The 18780-nt window shown below is 37.2% G+C and overlaps 1 protein-coding gene across 3 annotated transcripts; it reads right to left on the bottom strand.

Annotated features, from left to right (window-relative positions):
- Positions 1–3106: 3106 nt before the first annotated feature.
- Positions 3107–17603, bottom strand: LOC103714525 (WEB family protein At5g55860). Of its 3 annotated transcripts, none has more exons than XM_008801806.4 (3): positions 17496–17603; positions 6440–6635; positions 3107–5262 (listed from the first exon to the last, which is right to left on the bottom strand). In XM_008801806.4, the coding sequence occupies exons 2-3, from the start codon at positions 6608–6610 to the stop codon at positions 3484–3486; spliced, it is 1950 nt and encodes a 649-aa protein (XP_008800028.1). In that variant the 5' UTR covers positions 6611–6635; positions 17496–17603; the 3' UTR covers positions 3107–3483. The 3 variants fall into 3 exon arrangements, with proteins under 3 accessions (XP_008800028.1, XP_008800026.1, XP_008800027.1); XM_008801804.3 differs by having other exon boundaries at positions 17273–17542; XM_008801805.4 differs by lacking the exon at positions 17496–17603 and adding an exon at positions 17126–17266.
- Positions 17604–18780: the final 1177 nt, after the last annotated feature.

Genomic DNA, 18780 nt, shown 5'->3' on the forward strand with positions numbered 1-18780 from the left:
CTCCTTGTATTCTCTTGTAATTATCGATAACATCTTCAAATGCAAAGGGCTTTAACTTGGTATCAAGTCAATGTAATGGTACTGCCTATTCGATCTATGGCAGTCATGGTTGTGGGCTTTTCGAGAGTTCTGAAGCTTGTAAGAGATCAGAGTGTTTCATCTTTTGGGTGTGTCTAATATTGGGTATCTTCAACTTGCCATTGTGTCTTACCTCTCTTATTTATGCGCGAATTGTCCCACCTTTTTTCTTGTTGCTCCTTTCACTGCATCAGACTCTCTCATAGCTGAGGATTTTTCTTGTTTCTCCTTTCAGTGCATCAGGCTCTCTCATACCTTGAGGGGCCGTTGGATCAATGCAAGAGAAACCTAGAGCATCTTCATGAGGGGCTTAAGTAATTGCCTTGAGAATGAAGTGAGGACCCAAGGGGCGGAAACAGTAAGCTGCCTTTCCGGCTTGTGCCAGCTTTTAAAACGACATTGCTACCAGCTAATGAGTGAACATGTCATATGAAACCAGTGATAGGCTACTCCAATCATTTCTGTTCCCTTGCCGCCAAGTACCCTTTATCATTGCGACTCTTTCTGATCGTTTCCCAAATGGTACAAAGAGATCAATGGTGAATACCCAATGGTAAATATTGACTGGTAAAGGAAATTGTCCGAACTGCTGAAGTCTTCTCTTGTTGGTTGTGCTAGAGATCTGGCTCAAATTCTACTTTCATTGAGGTTTGAGGGCTATTTGGGGGATGACTTGTTCCCCTCATTATGTAAGTCTATGCTTGTGGATCGCTTTCGTAGAGCAACTCTGATGGGAGAGTCAAAACACCTTCCATCGTTGTGCCACAATCCTATAGCAGTCACTCTAATGGTTTGTTTGGTTTGCAGGAAGCATTTTTCTTCCTACGAATATGATTCCTGGAAAGTAGATTCTTAAGAAGAGAATGCTTAGGAAAGTACTTATGGCATATTTGGTTGACCATAGAAAAGTGACAGATTTCCAAAGTGCTTATGTTTGGTTGACCATCCACTATCGTGAGAAAGTTATGCATAATTTTTATTGTACCCTTAATAAAAATTAGGTCTTTAATGCATCTTTAATGCTTCTTTAATGCTGAAGGATCTTTTTGGAAAAAAATAAAAATGGAGTAATTCCCACCTCATGGAAAAATAACTTTTCCATGTTTCTCATGGGAAAGACTTTCCTATGAAATGTGGAAATCATATTCTCATGAGAATATAACTTTCCCATCTCTCTCTTTTGAAAACTCCAACCAAACAAAAGGCATCTCATTACTTTTCCATTAACTACACTTTTTCTTTTTTTTTTCCGCGAACCAAACGAGCCCTAAAAGTTTTGGACGCCCTGTATGCAATAGAAAACATGCATTTGGATATTTAGTTGTTATTTAGCTGTTGCTACACCGACTACTACATGGGGCTAATTATGAATGCACAATAGGATCTTAATGCTGGTTGATGATTTTTGGCAAGGAGGGGTAGAGATGGCTCACCAACTCTTATTGGGGTGAGGGCAACGATGATGACGACAATACCATAACGGGAATATTAATATTGGTTGATAATTTTTTGATGGTTCGAGAGGGAGAGATAGAGATCTTTGTTTGGAATTGCTGTTGGTAGTTAGTAGTATAACTTTTTGTTTATAGAGCTTTTAATAAAATGTTGTTTGCTGTTTGGTAATTATATTTTTAAAGTACCGTGGAGCTTATAAATCTATTTGGTAATTAAACTGAAAAAAAAACTTATAGTACGACAAAATAAAATAAAATAAAATAATGTAATATGGTATAATATAATATAATAATACATTATTATATAATAAAATATTATTGCAAAGTATAATATTGTTATAATATAATATTATATAATACATGCAATATAATACTATACTATATTATAATTACATGATTATAATATTATATTATATTTAAAATAAAAATATTATAGATATATTATTATAATCTATATTATAAGTAATATTACATTTGATAATATGATATTATATAATCTATACCGTGTTTTTTTTTTTTATTACCAAAATATAATCTATACCAAAATATGTGGGTATTTTGGCGCCTGAAAACTGGTTCTACATCAGATGCCATATAAGCACTTCCAACTACAATTGGAATAAGGATGGACCATATCATAGCAATATAAAATATGCAGTGTTGATACGAATATTTGTAATTCCATACAAAATGTATGACGTATCTTTTTAGTTTTAACCTGAGTACATTTTCCAACTTAAAAAGAAAGAGTGCAGTTTCTATCACGTCCAAGTGGAGCCCTTTCTCCCGTCAAGACAACTGGGGGCAAGAAATAAAATGACCAAGGCAGCACCCTTGGGTCACCAGACCCCATGCACAACCCCAAAAGAAATCCCACAGGATTCAATCAAACTTCAAAAATTCCCACCCCTCTTAATGGAACAACCCTTAAACGGAACAGCTGATTCAAGCGTACGAATTTTGCCAGTTTCACCGGCTTCGAGCCCCCAACAGGCAATTCCGCTAAATTATACTAGAATTTAAGAACCCTAACTACACCAGCAGCTAATTCCCGTTCCAATCCTGCATTTCAGATATGCCAAGCCTAGCAAATCAGGCATAACTCTAGACTAAAAAGCAAGGGCAGAAGCATAATGCTAAAATTAAACCTTAGAATGTCCGCTCGAACCCAACTAGGCCCTGGATTTCCAGAGCCGAATTACACTTTCCATCTCCCCAATTCCAGGGGAAAAAATCGAAATAAACAATCACAAAAAAATAACGCTAAAATCAAAGAAAAAGAAAAAAAGCAGAAACTAGAGCGAGTGTGAAATCGCCCCAAATAATTCCCCGTGCCCAATCCAAATGTTTGGTCACAACGACACCATTCCTAATCAAATACAAGTCGATTGAAGCGTGAAACCGCCACCAAATGCTGCGGGTCAAGTAGCTCCAGGACGAGATTTACAGTCGTAATCCGTGGATGGACATGGGAGTGGGCAAATTTTAAGCATCAGGCCATGGAAGATCTAATTCTACCATCCAATTCTCCGGCAATACATAGATTTTGACACTGCCAATGAAACCATACACACTTTCCAACCAGCTGCATCAATTTCAGAGATCATAAAGTTCAAACACATTCCCTCCAAATGATCAGCTCGAAACATAGCTGAAGCAGAAATAGCTACAACAACGCAAAATCCAAATTCAGAAGGCAAAGAAAAACAGCTTACCCCATCTACCCTGCACATGTTCCTACTTTCAAGGTCAAAATCACACATTGGTAAATAATACAACAGCAAAGAGTACGACATCATACAGGGTTCTCGCCTGGGAGATAGGACAAGGAGCCATCATCAGAGGTAAAGAAAAACAGCTTACTATCTACAATGAAAGCCTCTGCACATGTTCCTACTTTCAAGGTCAAAATCACACATTGGTAAATCATGCAACAGCAAAGAGGACGACATCATACAGGTTTCTCGCTTGGGAGATAGGACGGCGAGCCACCATCAACCTGGTTCCTTTTCCTGTGGAATATGCCACTGAAGTTGGGCAGCAGCGTCTTCTTTGAGACTGCCACTCTATTAACCTTTTGATTCCCTTCAGCCGTCTCCGCTAGGTTGACATTTGGAGCCTTGGGTTTTGGCGGTGATGCTTCCGCAGACATTTGTGTCTCAGCCAGTATACGAGAAGCAGCCTCAGCGGCCCTCTTCTGTTCCCTCTCGCGCCACCTCCTCAGCTCTCCTTCCACTGCTTTCTTTGCTGCCTCAGCCATCTCTGCCCTCTTCAGTGCCTCTTCAGTTGCTAGCTCAATGTCCTCCATCTCCTTCCGAGCGGCCTCTAATCTCTTAATTGCTTCATTCTCGCTAGCCCTCACAGCTTCCACCTGGGCCATGGCAGCAACAACCTTCATCTCAGTCAACTTCTCAGACTCCTCCACCTTCCTGCTCAAAGACTCGAACTCCTCTTTTGAGATTGTAATCTTAGCTCCGGACTCTGAAGTTGAGGCTCGAGCAGCATTAGCTTTCTCTGATAATTCCTTTATCTGGTCAAGGGCTCTTGCCTCTGCTGCTTTTGCTTCTTCTGCATCCTTTAAAGCAACCTGCAGCTTCTTCTCTGCTTCAGCTAAGGCTATTCGGGATGCCTCAGCTTCATTTCTTAATTCTTCAGCAGTTCTCTTCATTGCTTCTGCTTCCTGTATTGCACTCTCAGATTCAGCAGATAGTTGCTGAAGGGCTGATATCAGGTCATCAGATGCTGAGGTTGCTTTCAATTCTGCAGCTACGGCTGCCTCAAGCTCACTTTTGCATTTCTGAAGCTTGATGTGAAGGTTCCCAACAACAGACTCAGTCTCTGCATCCTTCTCTTTGAGCTCGTCATGCTCTTTCTTCACCGCTTCCAACTCCAGCTTCAGGGATTCCACCAAGGTCCTAAGGGAACTTTCTTCTTCAGCAATTTTTTGCAACACCTCCTTCGCACCATCGAGCTCTGTCCTTACGGTCATCAGAGACTCTAAATCTGAAGCACGGGCATCTTCCATTTCCTTCTGGATGGCTCCAATTGCAATAGTTGTCTCTGCCAGCTTCACCTCAAGATTCTTATGAAGTTCAGGATCAAACTCCTTTTTTAAAGATGCCAATTTCTTTTCGGTGTCTTTTAGCTCTTGTTTGTAAGACTGTCGTGCAGCATCTTTCTCAGAATGTATCTTCAATTCCTCCTGTTGGGCTTGCTCTGCGGCAAGCTTAACATGCATAAGTGACTCCTGTGCAGCTGCAATCTCCTTGGAGAGTTGAGCAGCCTTCTCTGTGTTGACATCAGACAACTGCTTGGCCTCCGCTTCCTGATGGAAGGCTCTGAGTTTGGCTTCCATGGATGACTCAAAATCCTTCTTGATCCTTCTAAGTTCCTGCTTTGCTGCATCAAGCTCCGTGATGGCAACTGCATACTGTTCCCTTGCACTCTCCAATTCCTGTTTCCAGGCACTGTCCTTTCCAGTACTATCACCAGAACTCTCATCTTCAAGTTCTTTTGTTTGACTCTTAGCAGCTTCTGTTGCTTTTAGTGCCAACTCCTTGGACTCATTTATGGTATTGAGTTTGTGGGTTAGTTCCTCAACGGATTTTTTAGCCCCGTCTAACTCAGCTAGTGCTTGGACCCTAGTTGTCTCAGCATTTTTTAGCTGTTCCTTATACTTGTTTAGCTCCTTCTGGACCAGGTGTAGTTGTGTCTCCTTTGCCAATGTTCTCTATTACAAGAAAAATAAATAAATAAATAAATAAAATAAAAGGTTGGGTGATGATTTTATGCAATGAGGAATCTAAGTGCATATAATCGATGTGCAGGTATTTGGATCAATGAAATAAATTCAGGAGTAAAAAACCCATACCACTTGGCTAACTTGAGGATTTTAAAATATGCAAATGAGCTCGTAAAGGATCCATTGATATAGAAACACAGGGCTAAAAATTCAAGCATATAGAAACAAAAATTCCCTTGTTGACTCTAAGAAATATTATCTTCTGAAAAATCAGCAACATCTTCAGGAAATCAACATGGAAAATTTTTAATAATTTATCATGGATGTGTTTGTTTCTCTGTAGATGAAGGTCCAAACTGCATTTCATCTAGAAATTGGCAGCGCCGGGTGTTTGTTTCAGCATTAAGTGACTCCATAATGTGAAGTCCAGTTTCTCAGTTCAGCAAAAATGCTCAGCTTGAGTTCAGCCTGGGAAGCACTTTAGTTTTGTCTAGTGAACCGGGCATTTAGTGCTACTTCAGGGCCCTGCCGCTGACACTCAATATCCAATTGGGCCATTTAAGCTAATATCTAAGTGATATAACTAAAAGTTAATAACAATTTTAACACCCAAGACTTTCATTTCCTTTGCACCGACTTCCTTCAAGCAAATAGCAGAATCAAGTTTTGAGAAGTCAAACACTTTAACACTTATCTAGAAATAAACACACCTTGCATTTTTTGAAGAGTACTCTGTGATTTTTGGAAAGCCAAGGTAGTTAAACTAAACTGTTGATATACATAATTTTCATGATGGCACCCCAACTGCCACAATAAAGGCAGTTATACTTTGCAGCTCTATCTCCAGTCATAAGATTTTAGATACAGGTAAAGCACAATGCAACTGAAGCTAAGTCAAAAAGCTTCATTATGTCATGTTGTAGCTTGGGTATATAATCCACAGTGGTTTGTTTTTGCAAGTTGTAGAAGTGATCTCTTATCACTCCAGAACTACCGTTATGTCTTTCTTTTCTTTTCTAAAGATTCATTGGAAAGCTACATTCTATTTTCTGAAGTCAGGGAAGTTATCTGGTTTTCAGGACTGCTCAATAATAACAATTTGACAGCTGTAATATGCATGCACTTCGATCTATGTCACTTTCTCAAGAAAAGCAATTTGTGATACCTCTGCTGAGGATGACTTTGGCTTTCTTACAGTTGGTCTATCAGCTGAAAATGCTCCCTCACCAAACAAGCTGACAGCAGCTTTGACAGATTCAAAAGGCGCCCTTGTGTCTATCTCTCCCACCTCGGCTTTGGGTGAATCAGTAACATTTTGATGAGCTTTCACTCCCATGTTTCCCTTCTTATGCTATGCCAGCCTGCAAAAAAATTGAATCAGAGAAAATGGCACTTCTGAGCTGAGGCAACTCAAAGAAATGATAAGTGATTTAAAATCCATCACCAAAGAGAAAATTAAAAAAAACAAAAAGCTAGAATGGTCCAAAGTCCAAACCTAATACACAAGTACACTCCAGAAATAAGTAACAAAAGCACTTCCTGATATATGTAGTACTTAAACAAACATTTTGATGACATAAAATATTATATACAGCAGCATAGCATAACATTTTTTCCCTGAATAATTAATACAGGTCAATGATTGAGATTTTCAATCAATGAAGAACTATACACTAGTAGCACACGTGACAAATTAGCATCTCAAGCAAGCAATGGTGCATTCACATTGTAGCCCAAAGTCAACTATCATTTAGGTCACAAAAAGTTAAAGCAAGAACTAACGACGCTATAAAATGCCTTTAACGCATTAGACTATTTTCAATGGTTAGCAATAGTATTATATCCATAAAATTCGGTTTGAAATGAAAGCATAAAGGTAATAACAATTTTAAAAAAAATTGAGAATATACCTGGTCAAATTTGCCACACCAAGTAAATATGCAACTTAGTGGTTGCTTCTTAGAAAATTAAATTATAAAACCATCCAATATCTCACCATTCAAAATGCTGAAACTAATCTTACCAAGCTTTGAAAAATGAGTAAAACGGAGGGTGTACCGGTATTTTAAAGAACTGGTATGGTACTAGGTATCGACAAAAGGTCACACAGTGCACCTATTCTAGTTTTCCGCTGGAATAGTGCAGTACCACTTGCATAGTCTTGTTCTAGTGGTTTAAAAAAAACTATATTCACTATCTTCCACTGTGTTGGAACATTCATGTCCAGATAGACCAATACCATCTTACCATGCATCTCATGTCAAAGTACATTGAAACAATTTCCCTTGCATCCCATGCCAAAATGCCTTTCCAAACTCATATATGACTTAACGTGTCAAACTCATCAAAGATGGGCATCTCAATATCACCATTGGAATACATACATCTCAGCCATAGGATGTAAAACTCTCTAAGAGCAATAATCAAACTTGACCTCATGTATATTAATAACCACACAACATAAGTCACAAGTTCTCCATTCTCTTAGTACAAACTAAAATAAAAACATAAACTTGAGGTAAATGAAACTACAGCCAATCTAGAAAGCATGAATACTTCAAATCAAATGTAGTGTTCATATTGTATCCATATTGGACAACAATACTCGTCAGATACTTCTTAGATACATGCCCGATACTTGTGCTAAGTATCCTATTTTCCAAAATTTAAAAAAAATCCTAGTATTTCCTAGATATACTTTAAATACTTCCCCAATACCTTCAAAAATGAGAAGGGTTCACTTTGCAGTCTATTGATATTAATATTACAATGTAAATATGGGTATGTCTACGGAACAACGACTAAGCCTGTAAAAGTTAATGTGACCATAGAAAATATGGATTAAGTTATTTTGACAGCTTGCTATGCTTTGGGAATGATTTTTCATACATACATATGTATTTGTGTGTATGCTTGTATGCATGTAAGTATAAAATACATACATACATATTTACATCTAAACATATAGGTACATAAACATATATGCGTGCGTTTGTATATATAAGTTTAATATATATAATATATATTATATCTATATATACTCAACTTAACTCAGCCTTAAATCCAAACTAGTTGGAGTCGGCAACATGAATCCTTTTCCTCTATTCCGCTCTTTTTAGGACTATACTTTTTGAAAGATACAACGATATCAAATCCTTCCTTACTACTTTATATCATGTAATTTTCGATCTCTTCTACCCCTTTTTCCTTCTACATGTATCAAATCACTCCATACTTGTGCATATCTCGACCAATGTTGTACATGTCCTCACCAAGTCATCCTTCTCTCAATTTGGCCTCAATTGGTACTACCTCCATCTTTCTATGAGTGACTTTATTTCTTATTCCATCTTTTCTTGTATTACATAGATATAATATATATAACATATAACATATAATATATATAATATTGTATACATAATATACAATATATAATATGCAATATAATATGTAATATGTGATATAAAATATACATTATATAATATTAAATATTATATATATTATGGATGCCTTAAGGATGCTTTTCCATATACATATATGCATTTGTGTATGTTTGTATGAATGTATGTAAGTATAAAATAGATACATACATATTTACATATATAAGTATAGGTATATAAACATAAATGCATCTGCATATGTACAAGTTTAAGACATAAAATATATAGATATAGTATATAATATATAATATATGATAATATACAATATATTATATAACATGTATAATACATAATATATATATTCCTTCATGCATCATATCCATACTCTATGTGTGTCCTTGCTTCATAGGAAGCAACGGATTAAGTTTTTTAGATCCTTGTTCTAGTAAACTTATATTTCACTTCTTTTACTTCCATTACTTTCCTATTAGCTTTTAAAGATTGAACATCCTAAACTAGTAAATATGGAAAAAATATCTGGCATAGAAAATATTTCATTAAGTTTAAATAACAGAACTAGTTAATTCTAAAGAACCAAATGAGTCATTATGAACTGTATCTTGAACAATGAAAAAATGTTACTATAGTAAACAATATCCATAAGCATCATGCAACCAAAAAGCATTTGCATTTTCTAAGGGCCCTTTTGGTATCGCTATTGTTTTCCATTTTTTTTGTCAAAAATATAAGAAAAATGAATTAGACTGAAAATCATTTATGACGAAACCTTTTTGTTTTTTTTTATAAAATTGTTTGTAAAATCTTTAGAGCTTTTGGTAGCAAATATTTATTGCTTTCAAAATGAGTGAACACAAGAGCAATGAATAGCAGAAGTTTTGTGCAAATGCTATTTTCAATGTCAACACCCATGTGTTACTTTACTGATTTAATGAGAATCAGAAATTAAAAAATATCAATGATACTAGACAGGCACTCTACTGACAATTGGTCCAACAGGAAAGTTTTATTTTAAAAACAATCAAATGTTGCAGTATCATGATATCATATAGTTTGTGATATTACTCATGATGTAAGACAAACAAGTGTCACCTCACATCAAGATATGGGCATGAAACAGCTGTTCCAGAGGATTAAAGTACTCCCAAAAGAAAGTACATCAAGATATGCCATATCATCATGATGAAATTGTCATCAGCTTGAGAAATAACCATTAGAAAACAAGTTAAACTGTTGATGAAATCCCAATAAGCCACTTCAGTATAATATCTCCCTACATTTTGAAAGAATTTTCTTTTAGCTATCTACACTTTGAGAATATAGATAAACAAACTTGAACAGATATAAGTGTAAAATCATCATATAAGACCTGCCTTGTGACAATGTCTACCAGAATATATGGCATTGCTCAGATAACCCAATAATATGACACAAGAAGCAGCTGAAGTCCAAAGTGAATTGTCACCAACTATTTCTTCTCCCATCATGTTATCAAAAGGCTAAGAGGGTAAGTTATCCAGACAAGTTTGCAATGACCAATTACTTGAATCATTTTGCAAATGTAATTACAGCCAAGGGTTGAAGTCCTAGCAGGACAGTGGCCATCCTGGCCACTTTGAGTGATATTATGGCACCTGGGATGGGTGCGAGACCCCGAAATGCACGTCTGTCCACTGTCCTGATTGTCCCACCTTCATCTCAAACGGGACATGCACCGATATGATCGTCCTAGCTGGGTCATGCCATCATTTGAGGACGAGGTCGCAGGGAGGGACTTTGGTGAATCATGGGGAGGGAGGAAGCCTTTGATCGATCGCCAAGAAGGGAGGACGGCTTTGGTTCAGCTCCACATCTTCTTTCTCTCTCTTTTTTTGTTTAGTATGATGGCTCAAGTGCTTAGCCACTCAGTCGTAGGGAGGGAGGGCGGCTTCAGTTCAACCCCACTTCCTCTTCTTCTTCTTCTTCTTTTCCCAGCGATGGTCAGGCACTCAGCCACTCGATCGCCAGAGAGAGGGAGAAAGGCTTCGGTTTAGGTTCACCTCCTCTTTTTCTTTTCTATTCGAGATGCTCAGGCGCTCAACCCCTCAGTCGCTGGGAGGAAGTCTTCAATTCCATCCCACCTCATCTCTTTTTCTTTTTTGAATTAATACGATGGCCCTAAAAAAGGCTATACTCTAGAGTATGCCACCCCTTCTCATGAGGACTCTAGAGTAGTCCCCTCTCCTCCCTCTCTCTCCCCTTAATTATTATGGTTCTTGCCTAACTCAACAGGTTGAGGTCATTCCACTCTTTTTCTATTAATTTCCCCTTCCCTCCACCCCTCTCTCTCTCTCTAGTTATTGTGATTCTCACATGGCTTAGCAAGTTGAGGTCATTCCACTCTATTTTTTATTATTTAATATGGTCGATTCTTGAGGCTATTTGGATAGGCCATGGCAATGATTTGAGTCTATTCATTATGGTCCTAATCCCATCTTTTTTTGAGGCTATTTGGATGGGTCACGAGCATCATCATTTGGTTGCTTGGCTTCGCAATGATAGAGGCCAATTGATTCAATAGTTGTTCCAATGAGATTCCTACTGCCGAGGAAAGAAATGACAAAGTTGAGGATGCATAATTGAGTTTAATTAGAACCAGATCTCATGTCTTCTATTGAGGCATCTTAAGCATCAACCCAACATCGGTGCATCCAAAATACAAGAGAAAGAAAGAAGAGAGAGAGAGAGAAGAGGGAAAGAGTAAGGAAGAGGAAGAAAAGAAAAGTTGCGCCATCTCCTATATCTGAAAGCTCTTGGTTAGTTAAGGTGAGCCTTTTTTATCATTAATTTATTCTAGTAAAGCAACGGTAGTTATGATAATTTTTTGTTCTGTATGAAATTGTGATATGTTATAGGGCCAGAATAAAAAAATTAATTTTTTTCAACATCTGTTCTATTATTGTGAGATTATCAAATTTCTAGAAAAATTAGAAAAATATACTAACTATATAAAAGGTGGAACAAATGTAGGCAATTTAGATATAATTTTTTTTTTACAAATTTCAGCAATCATCTAAAATAATAACATTAAATTAAAATTATTAATTTGATAATTGATTAATATTTGAAAAATTAATGAACATAATGAATGTAAAGTTGACAAAAATTAAGATACACCCCCAAATAATTTGGATGCATGAATGATTATTATGTTTCATCATAAATATCTTGCACTCTAACTCATTTTTCTTCTTATATTTTAGAAAACAGAAAATAGATAACAAAAAAATACCAAAAAAGCCCTTAGAAAATGCAATTTCTTTTTGGATGCTTCATGCTTCTGGATGTTGATTTACCATAGTCACATTTTTCATTGTTCAAGATACAGTTCCTAATGACTAATCTGGCTCTTTAGACTTAACCAGTTCTATTATTTAAACTTAGTGAATCCATTCTATGCCAGATTTGTCCATACTAGTTTTGGATGTTCAATCTTCAAAACCTAATAAGAAAGTCATGGAAGTAAGAGGACCGATACATAAGTTTATTGGAAGAAAGATCTACAGTAATCATTCATGCATCTAAATTGCTTGGGGATAAATGTTAATTTTCCTCAACTTAATGTTCATTACCTTCATAAATTTTTGAAATTTTAACCAATTATCAAATTTAATAATTATAATCAAATGATATTATTTTAGATGATTACTGAAATTCCTGATATGTACCTAGAAATTATATTTAAGTTGCTTACACTTGTTCCACCATTTTCTATAGTTAACATATTTTTCTAATTTTTCTAAAAAATTGATAATGTTACAAAAATAGAATATATATTTAAAAAAATAAAATTCACAATAGTTTTATCCTGACAGTAGAGCATATCATAAATTAATGCAGAAAAAATGCCATAATTGCCCTCATTTTACACTGACTAAATTAGTGATAAAACATAGCTTACCTTACTAACCAAAAACTTCGTGATGAGAGAGATGGAGCAACTCTACTTCCCTTCCTCTCTTTCTCTCTTCTGTCTTTCTTTTCTTTTTCTATCTTTCTCTCGTATTTTGGTTGTAATGGTGATGGGCTAATGCATATAATTAAACTCAATCACACGTATCCGACTTTGTTATTTCTTTTCTCGACAATAAAAATCTCACTAGAACGACTATTGAATCAATTGGCCTCAATTAGCATGAAGCCAGGCAACCAAATGATGTTGCCCATGTCCCATCCAAATAGTGCAAACAAGGTGGGGCTGGAACCATAAGGAATCGTCTTGATCACCACTATGGCCCATCCAAATGGACTCAAAAGAAGTGAAAATGGACAATATTGATTAATAAAAGAAGAGAGTGGAATGGCCTCAACTTGCTGAGTCTAGTGAGAACCACAACAATTAAAGAGAGAGAGAGGGAGAAATGCGGGGAAATTAATAAAAAAGAGAGTGAAATGGCCTCAACCTGCTGAGCCAAGTAAGAACCATAATAATTAGAGAGAGAGGTAGGGGAGGGGACTACTCCAGAGTCCTTGTGAGAGAGAGAGGCAGGGTGAATACTCTAAAGTCTAGGCTTTTTCTAGGCCATCATATTAGATTGAAAAAAAAACAGAGAGAAAAGGTAGAGTTGAACTGAAGCCTTCCTCCTTCCTCCTGGTGATAAGAGGGGTTGAGCGCCTAAGTATCATCGGAGAAGAAGAAAAGGTGGGGTTGAACCGAAGACTTCCTCCCTCCTTCCCAATGACCAAGGGGTTGAGCGCCTGCCTGAGCATCCTCGACAAAAGAAACAAGGAGAAGATGAGGAGGTGAGGCTGAACCAAAACCTTCCTCCCTCCTCCCTCTGCTTGACCGAGTGGCTGAGCACCTGAGCCATCATATTAATCAAAGGGGTGGGGGGGGGCGGAGGAGAGACGAGTTGGAGCTGAATCGAAGCCTTCCTCCCTCCCCATGACCAACCGAAGGCATCCTCCATCCCTGCAACCAACCAAAGCCCCTCCCTGTGACTTCATGCTCGAATGAAGGCATGTCTTGGCCAGCATGGCTGTAGGGTGCATGTCCTAGTCGTGATGAAAGCAGGATGGTCAGCATGGTGGACAGATGTGTGTTTCAAGGTCCCGCACACATCCTAGGTGCCGTAATCTCACTGGAACAAGCCGAGACAGCCCCATCCTCCCGAGACATCGACCCTTGGATAAAACAAACTTCCAATATCTATTTAACCATACAAGACCCAACTCCTGGGAAATGTTTTGGAAATTAAATATTTCTGATTTGGATCATTAATGCAAGCATCTCACTAACTGTATTACAACATCAAAAAAAAGGAATACTCTTTTCCAAAAACAAAAACTTCACATCAGTTGTAAGAGCATAACCGCTAAATTTTTGCTCTCTTGCCGCATATCTATTTTCTCAATGTGCGTTCTAAAAGAATATCATAGACACACACCTGAACTTCCCTTGTGATATCATAATCATCCTTCCCACCCAATCATGTGAGATTGGAAACATTCACCCACGCATCCCAATATTATGCATACTTTGCTCACATCATTGTCATCCATTACATATATCTTTATGTTGGATTCCTAAATGTGACATATCTATTGTATCAGTTTCACATTTCCTGACGTTTGCCTTTAATAGCAAACAGCAAAAAATAATGTAATTTTATAAAATGTCATTAATAATTGACCACATATCTCAAACATCAAAAAGGGACAACAGGATTAGCAAGAGCAAAACAAACAAGCACGCCTAAACATGTTAATAGAGCTGATGTGTGCATATCCACATTTTATTATACAACACGAATACAAATAAAAGATATCATTGAAATCTTTAAATTAGTATTCATCTTTGATAAAAAGAAATAATGGCCACAAACCAGCTATGAGTTAACCATATGAAATGCAAATGGATACAAATATGGATAGGATATCAGAAATAACCAGTTTTAATGTTAATAGATGCTTCCCAAAGTGTCCAGTGTCAAGATGCCTAGCATGCCTTTTTAGTTGACCCATAACTCTGAAGTTATGGATAGAAAAGGGCCCATCAATTTGTGGGAAAAAAAGGGGCTAAATCTGAAAGTATAAGAAGCAAATCTAGATATATAATGCTGGTAAAGCCTAGAAGAAATTATTTAAATCTGAATCTGGATTTACTACAAAAGAAGTATGATACAATCCCTAATAAAAAATGGAAACCCACAGTCAATCCATGTTTATTTTCTAAATTTATTTAGTTTAGAATTATGTCTTCTCTTCTTAGTCAAGGTACATTAGCCCATAAATATGTAAGCCCTAGGCATGAACTACCAATGAAGTGAAATCATGTTTTAATGGAGGTTAAGCGCCCTTAAAGTTGTCTTTACGAGGTCCCAATCCCCTCAAAGTGATCCATCTTCTACCCTTGTGCCCCTTTTCATATTTTTATTATTTTTAGATATGACAGGATTGTATCAATTGGTATCAAAGACTTCAATCCTCGCCTTGGCGACATTTTCACAAGATCTCAAGAGTCTAATGCAAGGGAGCAATGCTTGGTATGATTATCTGCTCAACAATTTGGCCGACATACACAATGATATCCAACACCTTAAGGCAAAATATATACCTCAAGCTTCTGATGCAACAATAGTGTAGACTACAACCATGTACTAAGATTATATGGGAGAGAAAATGAAGCTACACCAAGGCCCCTCCCAATCTGTCCGAGCATCAAGCTAGCTTCAAACAACTTGCCAACGACACTACGGGTTTGACTGAGGACTTCTATGCTAGTTGTTTTGCTCGCAGCCTGAAGGAGGAGCTCAAGCACGAAGTTTGAGTCTTCCACACAAATTCAATGACAGCCACTTCTGGTCTTGCTCATCTACAGGAGTAGATAATTGCCCTACGCCACCTTGCAAAGCCAAGTCCCTATGGCCAACTACATCAACGACACAGACTCTTATACTGAAAGTTAAAGGTCTCAAGTCACATATGTATAGGAAATAGGTGACCATGAAGTTTTAGGTTGAGTATTTGTCCTTAATTGAGTCAAATTTGTTAGAAGAGGGTCCTTTTTTGTATATAGAGCATTGCTTTCTGTCTGTTTGGCATATTTAAGCATAGATCTATGCAGAGTGATGAGTTTCATAGAATGTAAGTGATCTTTTATATATTACTTTCCTTAGTGGTTGACTCCAGCTCTCTTTTTTAATTCTTCCATATTGCATCTCCTTTTTTCCTGTTCTCTTGATACGTCAGCATATGTTAGATGTAGCACCGCCAATAAATTTATGTAGCAAAAGTGAGATAATGGCTCTGCACGTAACGATTCTTCAAAGCCCCAAAAGCATATTCCACCTCCTTGTACAAAAAAGACTCTTTACAGATGAACAAATCATTGTTGTTTACAAGGTAATCATTGGTAAACTCCTCAAGGTAAAATCAAACACCCCTATAACACCTAAACATCGACTGAACACGACTTTCCTAGAATATAATATTAGATATCATTAGCATAACTTTGAAACAATCAATTAGAATTGAAACCGCATATCCTATATGTTACATGCTGGCATAGATAAAGCATCTGTCTGGTGAATCTGAAAGAACTAGTGCATCATGCACCTGATTCTATGTACACAACTATGATAATATTTCAATGTTACTAAGTCCATTAGCATACCAACGCATACAAAACTGCATATAACAGTTATATCCTGACAACATAAACCAATGATCCATACCACAGTAACTCAAAAAGATTCAAAAAGAATAGTTTATCCCACGTATCATGACATCATTGATCACAGAACCTTCATTATTTCAAAAAAAATCTAACTGACTGATAAATATATTTATGTGGATCATAATTACAGAGCTCTAAAACATCAGAGTTACATTAAGGACCATCATCAACAAACGAAGATATAAGACCAATAAGATAGTTATAGAATACACAGCAACAATCGCCGAAGCAATTAATGATGAACAACTAGTTAATCGAAACAAAAATCTGACAGAAAAAAAGAGGATTTTATCAATACTAACAGCAAATATGAGACAAATAATACAGAAGGCACATACACAACGAGCAAAATCAATTAAAAAAAACACAACCAGCTCCAACAATTAAAAAGCTACGACTAATAAGCACAGCAAACATTCCATTCCATGCACAATTAGCACATGCAATTAGCATACAAATTAGACGGAACATTTAAAAACTGCAATACACACAGCATAAATTACCCAACTAAAAAAGAATAATTCTCCTTAACTTCCTCGAATGATCATCCTTCAAACAATTAAAAAATTGCATGCACGAGACGCTTCCATGACTAATTAAACAACCACAGATAATTTAAACAACCGCAACCAACAAATTCGGTAGCATGCATATCAAGCATACTAGCCACACGATAAAAAATCAACAATCATCTATATCCGTTAACATAAACAACCAGCAATTAAAATGTACGCACTTAGAATAGAGAACACAGAACACGAGACAAAGTAGATTCCGAGAGGGCGACGGCCAAGCAAGAGGTAAATTAGGGTTAGGGTTCCAGTCAAAGGGGTGGGACTCGACCTGGCAGGAGAAAAGTACAGAAGGGAAGAAGAGATCAAACCTCGGACAGACGAGAGAGCGCCGGCGAAGGCAAGAGGGCAAGAAGCAAAAAGGAGAGACGGAGAGAGATCGGAGACGGGATCGAGCGACGGTGAGACAAGAGGAGAGGGAAAGTCGGCGCCGGCGACCGTCGGTGAAAGGGGGGAGGACCGAAAGCGACGGCAACGAGAGGAGAGCCCAGAGAGAAGAGGGGAAAGAAAAGGGAGAGGAGAGGCAAACCGTACTGTTCGGGGGGGTGGCAACAGTCGATTTACCAAATCTACGGACGTGAGCCTGCTGGCAAACATTCCCCGATTCAAAACAATGCCAAGCGACCAAGACGGTAGCTCAACCAAGTGGTTTGGTATTCAAAATGCACGGATGTCAATTAAATTTGAAAAATCAGATGCTCCACGCTTGAATACGGGGACTGAAAAAGCTACTGATCGGCTGGTAGCCTTAGTGGTGCCAGGTGTGACATACTCATACGGAGAATTCATGTCGGAGTCTAGAGGGGTAATTGAGCCGGGCCCACGGATGGAGAGGGTATGAGTAAAACCGGCCGGGGTGCCCAATGCACGGTCATTTCTACCCGTATCGAACATTCTCCTAGCGGGGTGAGGGCCCAGTAGAGGCTGCTACGCGGGGATGGGCTTGTCCCTTCCTCCCCCCTTCTTCTTTTTTTAGCAAAAAAAAAAAACAATGCCAATATAAGCATGCCTATATTCTTATTTATTTTATTTCCTTAGAAAAAAAAAACGGATGTTAGTCACATACCTAAAATAATAAAATAAAATAAATATAATATAAATTAAATATTAAAAATATGAATATAAATTTAAATTTAAATTAGATAATTAAATAAGGTTACAAATAAAATCGGATATTTGGATAAGGATAAGATAGTTGTCTATCCATATTCATATCTATTTTTTTATTAAAAAATATAGATACGGATATTAGTTAGATACTTAAATTTCTATCCATATTAGAATAAATTCTATCTACTTTTATCCTGATGCTCTTGCAAATGTATGGTGTATGTGATTGAAAAAGAATGCAAGTGGGTCAGGTTGGATCTGAATCCAGCTTGAGCCAGACCCAGCAAGAATTGGCTATAATCGTGTGCGGATCAGATCTAGGGTAAGAAGAGGTGATGGTCATGATTAAATTTTTTAGAATTTTTTTTTTAAATAGAACAGTTCTATGAATCAAGGACATTTATGATCTCTCTCTGGTCAAATAAGAAGGATGGATGTTGATGCGTTTTATACCACCAAGATAGTACGCTCTACCAACAAGATAGGGCCAAATGTGCTAATTACTAACCAAGTCAAGGGAAGAGGTCATTGAGGGTAGCGTCTGCAATGGCATTTACAAATAGTAGCAATTTTAGACTTATGCTAGGGGTACGAACCACCATGTCATGCTGCATATAGTAGCTAGAATTCATTAAAACATGTAAGCCACTAAAAGCCACCTCCATGCCATTATACACCCAATAATTAATGTACTTCCTGCTATTAGAGG

This window comes from Phoenix dactylifera, chromosome 2, assembly GCF_009389715.1.
Source record: "Phoenix dactylifera cultivar Barhee BC4 chromosome 2, palm_55x_up_171113_PBpolish2nd_filt_p, whole genome shotgun sequence".
In the NCBI taxonomy this organism is placed as follows: domain Eukaryota; kingdom Viridiplantae; phylum Streptophyta; class Magnoliopsida; order Arecales; family Arecaceae; genus Phoenix; species Phoenix dactylifera.

Bases quoted from the DNA above. Each gene is read 5' to 3' on its own strand.
- LOC103714525 (XM_008801806.4), bottom strand. From the start codon at position 6,610: ATGGGAGTGAAAGCTCATCAAAATGTTACTGATTCACCCAAAGCCGAG. The intron at 5,263-6,439 runs GTATCACAAATT...TTCTTGTAATAG, and splicing joins CAAAGTCATCCTCAGCAGAG to AGAACATTGGCAAAGGAGAC.